This window comes from Microcaecilia unicolor, chromosome 4 (genome assembly GCF_901765095.1).
Source record: "Microcaecilia unicolor chromosome 4, aMicUni1.1, whole genome shotgun sequence".
NCBI classification, from domain to species: Eukaryota; Metazoa; Chordata; class Amphibia; order Gymnophiona; family Siphonopidae; genus Microcaecilia; species Microcaecilia unicolor.
In genome coordinates, this window is record NC_044034.1 from 292,948,919 (window position 1) to 292,965,462 (window position 16,544).

General features: G+C 41.7%; 1 protein-coding gene across 1 annotated transcript; it reads left to right on the forward strand.

Moving 5' to 3' along the window:
• Nucleotides 1-1,703: 1,703 nt before the first annotated feature.
• Nucleotides 1,704-10,877, forward strand: LOC115469253 (interleukin-1 beta-like). The gene is given in 9 exon segments (XM_030201708.1): nt 1,704-1,796; nt 2,133-2,184; nt 3,692-3,740; nt 4,515-4,728; nt 6,834-6,980; nt 6,983-7,012; nt 8,049-8,188; nt 8,902-9,534; nt 10,514-10,877. Coding segments are annotated over 7 exon segments (855 nt in total). The 5' UTR covers nt 1,704-1,796; nt 2,133-2,140; the 3' UTR covers nt 9,133-9,534; nt 10,514-10,877.
• The last annotated feature ends 5,667 nt before the right edge of the window (nt 10,878-16,544 follow it).

Consider the following 16,544-nt stretch of genomic DNA (forward strand, 5'->3'; position numbering starts at 1 on the left):
CTTTCGTGCGGCACTTTGTCAAACGCCTTCTGAAAATCCAGATATACAATATCAACCGGCTCCCCATTGTCCACATGTTTGCTTACCCCCTCAAAAAAATGCATTAGATTGGTGAGGCAAGACTTCCCTTCACTAAATCCGTGCTGACTTTGTCTCATCAGTCCATGTTTTTGTATATGCTCTGCAATTTTATTCTTAATAATAGCCTCCACCATCTTGCCCGGCACCGACGTCAGACTCACCGGTCTATAATTTCCCGGATCTCCTCTGGAACCCTTCTTAAAAATCGGAGTAACATTGGCTACCCTCCAGTCTTCCGGTATTACACTCGATTTTAGGGACAGATTGCATATTTCTAACAGTAGCTCCGCAAGTTCATTTTTTAGTTCTATTAATACTCTGGGATGAATACCATCAGGTCCCGGTGATTTACTACTCTTCAGCTTGCTGAACTGACCCATTACATCCTCCAAGGTTACAGAGAATTTGTTTAGTTTCTCCGATTCCCCCGCTTCAAATATTCTTTCCGGCACCGGTGTCCCCCCCAAATCCTCCTCGGTGAAGACCGAAGCAAAGAATTCGTTTAATTTCTCCGCTACGGCTTTGTCCTCCTTGATCGCCCCTTTAACACCATTTTCGTCCAGCGGCCCAACCGACTCTTTGGCCGGTTTCCTGCTTTTAATGTATCTAAAAAAGTTTTTACTATGTATTTTTGCTTCCAACGCTAATTTCTTCTCAAAGTCCTTTTTTGCCCTCCTTATCTCCGCTTTGCATTTGGCTTGGCATTCCTTATGATCTATCCTGTTACTTTCAGTTGGTTCTCTTCTCCACTTTCTGAAGGATTGTTTTTTGGCTCTAATGATTTCCTTTATCTTACTGTTTAGCCACGCCGGCTGACGTTTAGTCTTTTTTCCCTTTTTTCTAATACGTGGAATATATTTGTCCTGAACCTCCAGGATGGCGTTTTTAAACAGCATCCACGCCTGATGCAAGTTTTTTACTCTGCGAGCTGCTCCTTTCAGTCTTTTTTTTCACCATTTTTCTCATTTTGTCGTAATCACCTTTTCTATAGTTAAACGCTAGCGTACTTGATTTCCTAGTTTCACTTCCTTCAATGCCAATATCAAAACCGATCATATTATGATCACTGTTATCAAGCGGCCCTCGTATCGTTACCCCCTGCACTAGATCATGAGCACCACTAAGGACTAAGTCTAGTATTTTTCCTTCTCTTGTCGGCTCCTGAACTAGCTGTTCCATGAAGCAACTTGTAGCAAACTTGTAGCAAAATCAGTGCTAGGCAGATTTCTACGGTCTGTGCCCTGATCGTGACTGAATAGATATAGATTGGCTGGAGTGTAAATTTTAAGGGACTTTGACGTTAACTTCAGAAATTTTAGTATAAGAACAGTGCTGAGCAGACTTCTATGGTCTGTGCCCTGAAAATGGAAAGGACAAATGAAACTCAGGTATACATATAAAGTATCACTCACATACCATGTATAATGAGTTTATCTTGTTGGGCAGTCTGGATGGACCATCTTTATCTACCATCACAGACTACGCTACTATGTCAAATTCTAAAGGGGAAGTGTGACTTTTGTAATTTGAGAGGGTTAGGCAAGCACTTCCGCCCTTACCATAAAGCCCTGGGAAATCCCCCATAACGACATAAGAATATACAGTTATAAAAGTTGGAGAGGATTCAGTGAGTTACAGTTATAAAAGTCGGAGAGGATTCAGTGAGCCTAAAGGAATAAACACTGTAGCAGGGACATAAGAGAAACAAAGAACAGGTTTGTGAACGAGAAGGGTTTTATCTCTCTACAGATAGGAGATTTTAGGATGCTGTGATCTGCCTTTGATTCCTTTTCATGGCTTTACTTTCTGCCTCGGTGGCTTCTCAAAAATGGACATGAGCAGGGGAAGGGAAAGGGCTGCTTCAGATTTTCAAAACTGATGATGTAGAGTTTTCATTTTATTTTGCGCTCCATTAATTAGAATTTTTAAAAGTGGGTTATAAATTGCTTTGCTGGTCTACAAGTTGACCAGCAGTGACAAAACATTGAGAAGTTTCACAAAACTGATGGGGATTATTCACATTAATGTCTTTCTTTCATCATTTGTAACAGGTCCAGCCATGGCATTGGTTCCCAAAATGAACGAGATACCTAACTGCCACAGGTAATTATTTGAAAAGGCTAAAGCAATTTCCTTAGAAATAGGTTATTTGCAGTTATTTTCCAGACTAATTTTATATGCTTACTTTATGCATGCAAATACTTTGATGCAAATTGAACACATGCAGGAGGAATGAGATTCTATCAAATCAATCACTAATAAAGAAATAAGAATGTTCCAAATACATTTTCAAAGTTGTTAAAAGAAACCTGTGCTTTCAGGTGGAGGAGTGGCCTAGTGGTTAGGGTGGTGGACTTTGGTCCTGAGGAACTGAGTTCAATTCCCACTTCAGGCACAGGCAGCTCCTTGTGACTCCGGGCAAGTCACTTAATCCTCCATTGCCACATTGAGCCTGCCATGAGTGGGAAAGCGCAGGGTACAAATGTAACAAAAAAAAAATTAGGTACTTTAAATCTTCCTTTAAAAAGCAGGATAAAGCTTTAAAACAGAAATAGAAACAAATGTGGCTAATTTATTATGATTTATTCATTTAAGATTCACTACTCTTTTTCAAACAAAACAATTTCCATAGCAGCTCCCCTACCCCACATCCTATTCCCCAATCTACTAACAATCTTTTCTAGGGCTAGATTTATACATATTTTCTCTTCTTCGTGGCGCAAAACTTCATGCTTAGAGCGTAAAGTTTAGCATACATTATAGAATAGTGTCAGTTATAACTTAATTCAATAATTATTTGCTAATTGGCATTAATGACATATTGGTTACATTTGGTCTTAATTTGTGCTAATTGGCAGTAATTAACAGTTGTATGCATAACTGCCATTAATCTGTAATCTATAAATTGTGCATTCCAAATTCAAAGCATTCAACTGCAAGGGGGCTTGGACCTGGGCAGGTCAGGGGTATGCCTAGCACTTATGTGCACACAGCAAATCAGAGGAAGCCCATTCAATTCCTATGGGCTTCCTCTCATTTTCTGCAGGGGAATCGCTAGCGTGGCTTTGTAAAAGAAGCCCTTTAGATATGAAATTTAAAAGCATAAATGTTGCTTACACTAGTATTCTATAGTGACAATTGCATGCACACTTGCTTAACACACATCATCCCGGCACCTAACTTTAAGCATTTATTAAGAATTACCCCCCACCCCCCTTTGTGATTCCTAAGCTGTAACATTTAAGATATGCCCGGGATTAAGTAGTAAGTAAATTTTAGGTTTAATAAATGAAAAAATATGTAACAACCAACAATTGTTAATAATATAAATAACTATGATTATTGTGCATTAAATGCATTTAATTTTTTCTTGTGAAACACGAGGCCCATTATAACATAAGGCCCTTTGCTGAAGCTTACCTAGCTTCTACATAAATCCGGCCCTGATTTTTCCATCCTCTTTATCTGTATTAGATAAATTACCTGGTTATAAATGTCCTTATATACACCAGGCTTCAGGGTATCTGTTACAAACTTTAAATGTCTCATGTGGGCTAAGATACATTGTTTTCCGTGGCATGGATTAACTGATTTATTTTATTGTTGCTAGTGATGTGGATGAACTTCTGTATGAAGCAGACTGTCCCTATGACCTTAAGGTAAGACATTTCACTAAACACTTTTAACCAAATTCAACCTATTGCACAATAACACTGTAGCAGACCACACAAAGAGATATAGAATGCCAAAAAATCCTTAGACTTTCTAAGAGGCGGGGAATTAACATGGGCTACTGTTAAGACCGGTTATTTCACTGGTAACCCCAGTTATTAATAATTAGGTCTCACTGCATAAAATGAGACCTGTACTAAAATAGAACAAGTTAGTGATAAAATAATCCATCTTAACAGTAGCCCACATTGATAACTACACCTCTAAATAAATTTTAAGCGTTATCTGCTACAGTGCTGTTTCATCTTTCCTAGCAACACAGTGGCTTTATAGTCGAATATGAAAATTGTAACATCTGAGTGCTGACATTAAGACCCTCAACGCTTTTGACCATCCAGAGGAAAAAAGCAAAAGTTGGTTTACAAACAATTTAATGGAGACAGTCAGTGATTCAAAAAAGATAACAGGCGATTCAAACAGGAAGGGCACTGATACAGCAACTGTGACTACATGTCATGAGCGAACTGACCGTACAGCTCTAGCAGGAGAGGTGGATGCAACACAATCAAGCCTCGGATAAGAGGTCATTTTCAATTCAGGCTGGAAAAACATAAATTCATGTTCTCCGAAAACAAGGAGGAGAGGAGTGTGGTGTTCAGTACGTTCACCTAGTAAAGACTAGGCATTACATCTAGTGTGCCAGTCAGAAACATGTGTTTTGACAGTATATATGTATTTTGACAGTATATTTCTCCGTGCAGAACTCTCTCCATGACCTGGGTTGTTTCACAAATTGCTCTTTGTGCGAGTCGGGCATTCAGCTGAAGATCACTGACCAGAAAATGCCCTCAATGACTTTCAAGAAAGCTGTGGTAATCGTGGTGGCTGTGGAGAAAATGAAAAACATGTTAAGACCTGCAAGATTGTTCAAGGATGAAGACCTGAACGATATCCTGAACAGTATTTTTGTGGAAGGTAGGGGATCTCGCAATAACTATATTTATACTGTCTGTAAATTAAAGGGCATAACCCAGGCACTGTGTCTGAGCAGTTTCACATTACCTCTCATGCTGCAATGCCTTGACTTGCTGCTGGTTCTGCCTCTAGGAGCAGACATGCCACAGATATCAGCATGAGTCTGGGCACAATTTAAATGAGTCATACTTTCATTTCACCTTCTAGATAACTAAGGGGTCCCTCTTACTAAGCTGCGGCAAATGGGTGTTTTTGACGCACGCTGAGGCCGCCTTTTACTGCAGTGGGTAAAAGGCTGTTTAAAAAAAAGAAAGAAAAGAAATGGCCACACAACAAGTGAAGCACTTGCTGCATGGCCATTTCGGGGGGGGGGGGGGGGGGGGGGGGGGAGGAGCACTTACTGCCACCCATTGAGGTGGCAGTAAGGGCTCCTGCACTAACCCAGCAGCATGTGGCACTGCCCAATTACCGCCAGGTAAACACCAGTGCTACAAAAATTAAAATATTTTTGTAGCACTGAAAATGGTCCTCGCTGGGGATGGGAACTACCGCTGGGCTGCTGCAGTAACCCAGCTTACTGCCGCTTAGCAAAAGACCCCCTAAGGTAATCATTTCACATGTAACTTTAATAACCAGAAAATGGATTCCTAAAAAATAATTTTCTTGCCACAAAACTTCTGAACTCACTGGACTACGACAGAGCACAGGCCTTTTCCAAAGCAGATGACTAGATTCAGTAAATGGTATTCAATTCTATTTTAATAGTTCTGAGTGTCGATTTTGTTGCCCATATTTAAGTGCCAGACGTCTAATTCCCAGTGCCCAATTTGGGCACACATCCCCAGTATTCACTGCACACAAATGTTAGGAATGCCCTGACACGCCCATGCACCTCCCATGGCTACACCCCCTTTGGGTTGCACATTAAGAGATTTGGGCACACAGATTTATAGAATAGCACGTATTGAAATGTGCACCCAATTCCAAATTAGAACTCAATTATTAGCACTAATTGGCTTCGTAGCCAATTTAATAAGGTGCACATCTTGGATCAACGCCCAATTTTGAGTGCCATATATAGAATTTGGGGGATAGTACCTGTATGTTCTCTCCATTTATTCCCACATCTCACAGTCACATGGTGTTAATGTGGTCTAAGATTATTTTGAATTCAACTTCTTAACCATGTATCAAGTATTCCCTTGTTTACACATTTCCTTAAAACCCTGGAGTGTAGAGAGACTGTAAAGTGCAGATCACTATGTGGAGGTAATTCTATAATGGGACACCTGACAGGAGCCTATTCTGTAAAGGCCTAATAGCCTAAATACATGCCTAAAAAAGTCAGAGCAGGTGTAACTGAGTGCACCTAAGTTCCAGTGACACGAATGTAAAAGTATTATGTAAGTGAGAGTCCCATCTATGCGCCGCCCAAACTCCACCTATGTGTACAATCATCTGTAAAATATGCACCAAGATGGGTGCATATTTACAAATTAGTGCTTAGGCAGAATTATGGTATTTACTTTATGTGTGCATACATATGTCATTATTCTAATGAGATACATGCGTAATTGGCGCATAACTCTTAGCATGTACTGTTCAGGGACTGGGTGAGAAGCAAGGCTTTTTTTGAGGGTACTGAGTACTGGCACCTTTTCCATTGTTTGATAAAATTGATCCATGGGACCCAAGTTTTAATGAAAGAGTTCAGGCTCTACACACAAATTCTGCCTTGTCGGATTCTGTGACTGGTTGCAGAGAGTCTGGCTACTGTGTGTGTGGGGGGGGGGGGGGGCTGGTTATTGTGGGGTGGGTCCCTCAGTGATCACCCCACCCCTGAAGGGTGGCCTGGCATTTGAGTACCGGCACCTTTTTCGCTAGAAAAAACAACCTGGTGAGAAGACATGGTAAAGTGTGTCTTGTTAGGGTGACAGGGCTGTATGAGGATTGTGCGTGTGTATGTGTGCACGCTTGTGACTATTTGTATGGATTAAAAAGACAGAGGAACAGATGGAGCCTCCACAATAGATGCTATCGCTTGGGCAAAATACACCTAAAAATGACACCATAATCACCATTTTTGTAACTTTGCTATTTTTCAGAAGCCATCCCCTTTGAAGATTTTGACATAACCTATGTGGCTGATTCTGCATACCGATACTTTTCATCCAGTTCATACAAGATTTCTGACACTTCAAACAAGTGTTTTGCCTTACGAGAGTTCCCTGGATCAGCCCAGCTGGTGGCTTTATTTTGCAAGGACTCAATTCCAGACAAGAAGGTAATAAGCCCTTGTAATCTATCAGTTAGCAGTTACCTACCAGAAAAGGGTGAGGTATTAGCTGCATCCTGTACCAAACCTACCAAGTCTAAAGGGAGAACTGGAAAGTCACACATTCCCACATGTTGTGGTAGATAGGCTGGATGTCGAATTTGGAGAAATCTAAGCTTTCCACATAGCAGAAGATTGAGGAGTGATCTAATGGTTAGAATAGTGGTCTGAGATCCAAGAAAGCCAGGGTGCAGATCCCACTAACACTCTCTGTAATCTTGGACAAATCACATTGGGGTATTATACTAAGGTGCACTAGCATGTTTAGCTCACAGTAAACACTGAGACACCCATAGGAATATAATGGACATCTCATTGTTTAGTGCACGCTCCATCTGTACCTGAGGCAATCCTCCATTGCCTCAGGTACAGATTAGATTCTAAGTTCTCTGGGGTCAGGGAAATACCTCCTGTACCTGAATGTAACTCACCTTGAGGTACTACTGGAAAAGATGTCAGCTAAATCCAAACCTGCAAAATCGTTTTGGCTGCTATAGTTTGGATTTTATTTTCCTTTTTAAACAGAAAAGTTGATCACTCTGATTTGGATTACATAATTTTGGTAGGGTAGCACTGCCGCTCTGACTGTACAGTTTGCCAGTATTTATACAGAGCGCAGAGGAAGAAAGCAGCAGACATCCCATAATCGATTATGAAACTCAATACTGACAATAAACAGTACCATCCAAAATGTGAATTCCACACAGTAAGAACACTTCTCACAGATCAACTTGTTACTTTATCCTGAGCCATACTTTTTCTGGATCCTAAAATGATAAAATTCTGTCGTGGTGAGGTGTATTACACCTGCCAAGTCAGTTTTGGTTGATAAGAGATAAATAAAAGTTCATGTCATGTTCCAGTTCACCACTGCATATAACTCCACAGCATCCTTTCATTGAATGTTATAGGAAATCAGAGGCTAGGAGAGATTGCAGTTCATGGTTATTGATTGCCTGCTCCTCTTGTGTTTTTGTTCCTACAGTGAAATTAAACATGGCTTTATACACCTCTCAGCCTTTTAACTCCAGCAACCGCAAAAATCCAGTTGCATTAGGCATCATGGGAAGGAATCTCTATTTGTCATGTGTCATGGTTGGAGGTCATGCAGAGCTGCGGCTGGAAGTAAGTGGGCAATAACTAGTGTTTTAGAATCTGTATTAAAAATGTGACCATTTCTACAGCACAATATGTTATACTGAATATTCATTCTGTGATTTTTCAAATGATCTGTTTTTGAACAGATAGAAGTGGCAGATGCATTTACTTCAGTGGTTCTCAACCCAGTCAGTTGGGTTTTTGGGATATCCTCAAAGAATTATGCATGAAATAGATCTTCATGCACTGCCTCCTTTGTATGCAGATCTATCTCATGCATATTCATTGTGGATAGACAGAAATCCTGACTGGCTAGGTATGCCACAAGGATGTGGTTGAGAACCAGAGATTTACTTATGTGCCGCCTTAAAGTTTTTTTAAATTATTATTCTGAAAGTTGAGAAGATTACAGCAATCAGAAAGATGGTATATTAAGTCTAAGGGGGTCTTTTACAAAGCTGTGCTAGTGTTTTTAGCTCACTCTAAAAATCAGTGTGCTAAACAGTGAGACAACCATAAGAATATAATGGACATCTCAGCATGTAGCACACACTGATTTTTAGGGTGAGCTAAAAATGCTAGCGCTGCTTTGTAAAAGACCCCTAAGACCCTCGATCCTTACAAATATTCACCTGTAGGCATTTTTGCAGCCATAATGCAAAGTGATGCAATTAAAACCCAATTATTTGTAAAATCTTCCTTTCTAACCAAAGCTTTTTCCCCCCCCCCCCCTTATTTAGGAGGTTAATGGCATCATTAGAAACATCAGAGATGATGATTCATTACTGCGCTTCATATTCTTCAAGTCTGACCATGGTTCCTCAGCTGTAACAACCTCCACCTTTGAATCAGCCACCTGTCCCAACTGGTACATTTGCACCTCCCAAAGAGAGAATGAGCCTGTCAGTATGGCACAGTATCAAGAGCAGTCAGCTATCATCGACTTTAAACTTTTTTCAGATAAGCAGTAATTAACTTATGTACATTATTTATACTCGATTTGAGACAACAACCAAGTACTGTAGTGTGTCAAACAGTTTCCTTTTCTTTGTTCCCTGTGTACTATAGTCTTCAGCTTATCTAATACAATTTGACAAGTAGAAAACTATCCCAGTGGGTATAAATGTAAAAAAGTCAATTTTTGAAAAGCACTAGCTCAAGGTAAAAGTATTGGGGCTAAAAAAAATACAGCTATTATATCAGGTTCATTTTGTTAAATTTCTTTTTGAAGCCATGGTTTTGTAACTGACATGATATAATGTGCATGGTTAACTTCATATGCATCCCAAAACATTATGCAGGACTTTCCTCTCACTAAGCCCATTTCTAACACAGCCTTAATTAAGGCATTTTTTTTTATTTTATTTATTCAGGTTTATTTATTTGTTACATTTGCATCCCACATTTTCCCACCTATTTGGAGGCTCAATGCGGCTTACATTGTACCGTAGAGGCGTTCGCCATCTCCGGTAGAGAAACAAATACAAGGAGTTGATGTGGTCGGATAACGTTCATGTGTTATAGACACATTGGGGAATTATAGAGAGAAAGAGTTATGTAGAGTCTGTTACAAGCTTCGGTTTCGTTGTGTTGTGGAGTTTAGGCACTTAAGTTGGGTCGATGGGGTATGCCTTTTTGAACAGGTTGGTTTTTAGTGATTTCCGGAAGTTTAGGTGGTCGTACGTTGTTTTCACGGCTTTTGGTAGTGTGTTCCACAGTTGTGTGCTTATGCAGGAGAAATTGGATCCACAAGTTGATTTGTATTTGAGACCTTTGCAGCTTGGATAGTGGAGATTTAGGTAAGTTCGTGTTGATCCGTTTGCGTTTCTTGTTGGTAGGTCTATGAGGTCTGTCATATGTCCCGGGGCTTCGCCATAGATAATTTTATGGACCAGGGTGCAGATTTTGAAAGCAATAGTCTTTAATTGGTAGCCAGTGTCGTTTTTCTCGGAGGGGCTTGGTGCTTTCAAATCGCGTTTTTCCAAATATAAGCCTGGCTGCTGTGTTTTGGGTGGTCTGAAGTTTCTTTATGAGTTGTTCTTTGCATCCCGGCCAAATTCCATTACAGTAGTCTGCATGGCTTAGTACCATTGATCGTATCAAGCTGCAAAATGTTTCCCTCGGGAAGAATGATTTCACTTAGTTGAGTTTCCACATTGAGTGGAACATTTTCTTAGCTGTAAAGTTAACTTGCCTCTCAAGTGTAAGGTTACGGTCGATAATAACGCCAAGGATTTTCAGGCTGTCTGAGATAGGGAGGATGTAGTCTGGGGTTGTGCGAAAATGTTCATATTTGCGTACATTACCTGAAAAAGTTAAAGCAAGAGCACTTACCACTTTCTCTTTATTCAGTTAGCGCACGATAATGCGAACACCTTAACTGAATAACGCTTCCATGCTTATTCCCCGCCCATGTCATGCCCCCTCCAAAAAATATTTTAAAAAATGTACAGAATGTGTGCTCAAAACACACTAACAGGCAAATTACCACAAAACTCTTTAATGGTTTACGGTAAGCCTTTCAATCACAAAAAAAAATGTCCAAAATATGTTTAAATCTAAGTAAGTCTGCATCAGACAAATGTCCAAAATATGCTTTATTCCAAGTACGTCTGCATCAGACATTTAACACTTTTATTGAGGTTTTAAACCCAGAAAAGACAAATCAAAGTTTATATTATATATTGTTGTGATTTATAATTATTGATCTTTTTGTTTCTGCACAAAACATTATTTAATTATTTATGTTGTCTATTTATAAATAAATATGTATGTGAATGTACACTGCGCTTCTAATTATGTTTAATGATTTATTATTAAATTGATATATTTATAAACTAAACACAAGCTTGTTAAATTTAAGATGATTTGTTTATACTCTTGGTTGGACACCAAGCAGCAGTAAAAGGGGCCCTGTGCACTGGCGTGCATTCTTGCCGCACGCTGATGCCACCTTGTACCACCATTCGGTAAAAGGGAATTTCCGGTCGACGAAGGAAACGGCTGTGTGGTAAGTGAAATACTTGCTGCACGACCATTTCCTGGGGGAGCCCAGCGTTAACCGGCAGCATGTGTTGCTGCCTAATTACCGTCAGGTAAGACCCTGGCACTAAAAAACAATCTGATGCGCTAGAAATGGCGTGCAGTGAGGGTAGGCACTACTGCCAGGCTCCTGCGGTAGCCCGGCAGAAGTGCAGAACTGGCACGTGGCAAGCCCGTGATGTGCTTGCTAAACCTTTGTAAAGGGCTTCTAAATAAGGAAAGTATGTATAATGTGGAACAGCACATCCAGGTCATTTTATAGCTGATGGTGCTAGTATTTCGGAACAGGCTCTGCCAATATACTTGTTCTAAAATACATGAGAAATGGATATTCAAGTGCTGTTGACATCTAGTATGAACATCTATTTACAAAGTCATTATGACAGCATAAGAACATTAGACATCCAAGAAGCATGGAGGAGTAGCCTAATGGTTAGAGCAGTGGGCTAAAAACCAAGGGGATCCTGGTGCAGTACAATTTGAACTCGGGCCTGTATCCAGCTTTATAAATTCAGGATTTAGACATCCATGCGATCCAAATCCTGAATAGAGCTACCAAAATAAGGGCCTACGCAAGCCAAATTGCCATTACTGCCCAGCTTCTGATGCCCTGGGCTGTAATTCTGAATTTGGTTACACCAAAAATGCGCAGTAGAAAATATTTTCTATTTTCTACTGTGTGGCACTTACCTGGTGGTAAACAACAGTGGACGTGAACTGCATGCCTACCGCCCAGGTAGCGTTTGAGACCTTACCGCTAAATCAATGGGTGGGGTAAGGTCTCAGGCCAAAAATTCTGACACAGTCCTTGTCTCCATGACCTCCACCGGGAGGGCATTCCACACATCCACCACCCTTTCCATGAAAGAGTATTTTCTTAGATTCCTCCTAAGACTATTTCTTTTTAACTTCACCATATGCCCCCTCATTCCAGAGTTTTCCTTCATTTGAAAAGGCTCACCTCCTGTATATTGATGCCACTGAGGTATTTAAACATCTCTATCATATCCCCTCTCGCCTGCCTCTCTTCCAGATTATACATATTGAGGTTCATGACCCTGTCCCTATATGTTCTATGACTGAGACAGCTTAACAATTTTGTAGCTGCCTTCTGGACCTACTCCATCCTGTTTATATCTTTCTGTAGGTACGGTCTCCAAAATTGCACACAGCATAGGCGCCGACTCCGTGGGTGCTCGAGCACCCCCAATATTTCACCCGCCGGAACCGGAAATTCCCTTCGCCAGCCTGACCTGTCCAGTGCCCGCCCTCTTCTCCTTCAACAGTCCTCCGCCGGTCTGCCCTCGCCTTCTTGCATGCTGCCCAGAATTTTAAAAGTCATTTTACCTCGGGGTCTCAGCGGCAGCAGTGAAAGGTGAGCAGGCTTGGCACTTCAGCCTTCCCTTCTCTCAGCTCTGGTCCTGCCCTCATTTCGTGTTTCCATAAGGGCAGGACCAGAGCTGAGAGAAAGAGAAGGGAAGGCTGAAGTGCTGAGCCTGCATGCCTTTCACTGCTGCCGCCAGGACCCCGAGGTAAGATGATTTTAAAATTTGGAACTCGGAGGGAGGGAGGGGGCCTGGAAATCGGAGGGAGAGGGGGGCCTGGAACTCGGAGGAAGGGAGGGAGGGGGCCTGGATCTCGGAGGGAGGGAGGGGGCCTGGAGCTCAGAAGAGGGAGAGGAGGGGGAGGTAGGAGAGGGAGAGGGGGAATGCACCACCTGTAAAAAAAAAAAAAAAAAAAATTTCAGCACCCCCAATCGTTTTGAAAAGTTGGCTCCTATGGCACACAGTACTCTAAATGGAGCCTCACCGTAGATTTATACAAGGGCACTATCACCTCTTTTTTCCTGTTGGTCATCCCTCTCTTTATGCAGCCAAGCATCCTTCTGGCTTTGACCGTCACTTTTTCTACCTGTTTGGAGACCTTAAGGTCATCAGACATAATCACTCCCAACTCCCGCTCTTCTTTCGTACACAGAATAAAATACTATTTAACATAGTAACATAGTAGATGACGGCAGAAAAAGACCTGCACGGTCCATCTAGTCTGCCCACGATAAACTCATATGTGTATACTTTACCTTGATTTGTACCTGTCTTTTTCAGGGCACAGACCGTATAAGTCTGTCCAGCAGTATTTCCCGCCTCCCAACCACCAGTCCCGCCTACCATCACCGGCTCTGGCACAGACCCCGTATAAGTCTGCCCTCCCCTATCCTAGCCTCTCAACCACCAACCCCTCTTCCCCCCGCCACCCAATTTCAGCTAAGCTTCTGTGGATCCATTCCTTCTGCACAGGATTCCTTTATGCCTATCCCACGCATGTTTGAATTCCGTTACCGTTTTCATGTCCACCACCTCCCGCGGGAGGGCATTCCAAGCGTTCACCACCCTCTCCGTGAAGAAATACTTCCTGACATCTTTCCTGAGTCTGCCCCCCTTCAATCTCATTTCATGTCCTCTTGTTCTACCGCCTTCCCATCTCCGGAAAAGATTCGTTTGCGGATTAAATACTATTTCTGATGCTGCATAACAGTGTTACATAATTTTGTAACAGAATAGAGCTGCACTGATCAAAAGGTATAAAGTAGTCATATACAATGGAAACATGCTCCTGACACAGTGGCCAGAATGGTAAGAAAAATGTCTTAGTTGGCAACAGACACACGTACATGCTCCTTCCAACTTCAAATATGCTCCATCAGCTATAGATGTAGTCTTGTAGGTGACCGCAAGTTGCAATTAGACCCTAATACTTTAAAATATGGGCATCATCCCATTAATTCGCACAGTTAGGTGCGCAATTGACAGAATACCACCAATTGAGTAACTTAATGACGTAACTGGTAACAACTATCCATAATTGACTTTAACAAGCACTGATTGCTACTAATTTGCACTTACACATGTAATTGCTTTACACCCCTATGCAATAAAATTAGCTCATAAATTCTATAGCATATAGATGCAAAGAGGTGGAATACAGGTGGGTGGGTCATGGGCATTACCAGCAGCTGTAACAAATGGGTTACAGAATGGTGTCATTTACACATCCAGCTGCCAGCATTCAGGTGCACACATTTATGCCTGCTATTGACATGGTGTAAGTGGTTGCACCTAAATGTTGGCATGAAAAGTGTAAAGCGCTTAATTGTCGATATAGTATTAGCGTTCGGTGCCCTATATTTTGCCACCCAAATTTGGATGAATTATATAGAATTGATCCCCATATGTGTTTTTTGTGCACATATCCAGGGGCATTTCTTTCCATCAGTATCAGTACAAAAGGGGCTAAAGAACTAGCTATGAAGCTTTCTCTAGCTGAACTGACAGAGGCAGGTGGCATCATACAGACTAACCAATTCATTGAGGTATGACTTTTTGAGGATCAAAATTCACTTTGCCAGACTGGTCCTCAAAAGCTTATAGCTCAATACATTTGAATTCCAGGGTTGGGAAGAAACAGTTCTCCTGGCAGCAATATCAGCTCCATGAAGGGAAAAAAAAACAGTAAAAAGATATACATTTAAAATGGGGCAAAAGGGTCAAATGGGACTGGGGGGTACACAGAAATACTTTCTCTCTCCTCCCTGCCTCTCAAAAAAGGCACAATTGCTCTTCTATGGAAAAAGGAAGTTTCACTGTAAGTTTCTATGCTACAGAAGCTGGAACACAGCAATTAAGGAATTCCACCTTTTAAACTGTCTCTACCCATTCTCTGCTCTTCCAGACCCCCCAAGCTATACTCACCCCAATAAAATACTCCTTTGCAAAAAATGATCCACCCCCTAAAACTATGCTCTATTACTGTCCCGCCATCCCACAACTGCCCCATCACACAAACTGCTGCCACCATTAAAAACTATGCCAACCCTACCAAGCCCTGCAAATTGCCCCACCCCGTAAATTACCTCCCCACTCCCAAAAGCCCCTGCATGCTGCTCCCTTCAATTACCCCACCCCCATACACCACACACCCTGCACTATCCCACCCTTATAAACCACCCCTTGCAACTATCCCAAGTGTCCAATCAACCTATTAATTGCCGTCACCCCCCAAAACTATGCCACATCCCACAAACTGCCCCATCCCCTAAATACTATCTCTATGCAGCAAGCTGGCCTAACCCCCAATACTAGGGTTACCATACATTCGAATTTCCCTGGACATGTCCTCTTTTTCAGGGGACTGTCAGAGGTCCAGACGTTTTGTTCCAGCCAGCCCGTTTGGGTTTCTGGGCTGGCGGGTTGATGGATGGGCTGGCCTTCTCCCCTCCCCCTCCCAGCGCCTACAATAGCACACCCTGGTGGTCTAGTGGTCTCTTTGGGCAGGAAAGCATTCTACTCTTGTTATGGTATAAGCCAATCATCAGAATTAAATGTGTAGCATGATGTTGTGTTGGATCAGATACATATATATACACCAATATATTTGTGCAGCTTTTAAATATATATATTTGACACTGCAGCAGAGAAAATAGTTTCATTCCAAAAGCCCTCTTCCCTCTCCCTTTGGGGAATATTTACAAGACAAAGGTACTGCTGCAGTGGCAGGGACCTCACCTTGCCTTTTCTCATTCCTTAAACAAAAGAGCTTCCTCTGCCCTCCCACCTAACAAAGGCATGACTAAGGTGGGCACCTGAATACCCCATTGAAAACAAAGAACTCAGAGGAAGCATAAACAGGACATTTGCTTGTCAAAGGTATACCTGCCCCTCCCATCAGCTTTCAGACATGTGCAGAAAGGAAGGACTTGTAATGTGTATCTGCCCCAGAGACTGAGCAGGACATCAAAAGACCATTTGCCAGCAAAATCCAGACAGCAAGTCTCGTGATGTCATAAGACATGAGACCAACTCAGGGGTCGTGTGCAGACATGAGACCAAGATACCACAATGCTTTGCAAATGCCCAAGGGTCGTGTGGAAACCAGGAAATCAGGACAAAGATCCACATGGCATATCCTCCTGCAGCTTGCAAGATATAAAAGGACAAGCTGTTTCCCAAGAGTCAGATTCTCTTCAGCTGCAAGCAACTCAGATCCATTCACTGCAGAAGCCCTCCTGTCCTAACCATGTGCTCATCAATCAGCTGGACCACAGCATGCTTGTAACAAGGACTTGTAAGTTAACCTACCTGCTACTTTGTTCTACTTTATGCACAGATTATCTGTAAAGACCTCTTAAAAACCTACCTCTCGTGTGCAATTGTATATTAAATCAACCTTTTTGAAACTAAAAATACGGTCTCCTTGTGTTCTGAGTATATGGTATCTTTTATATATACTTAATTTATTTAATTTATTGCAATTATCACCTTTGGTGATTGGTGGAGAAATTAAT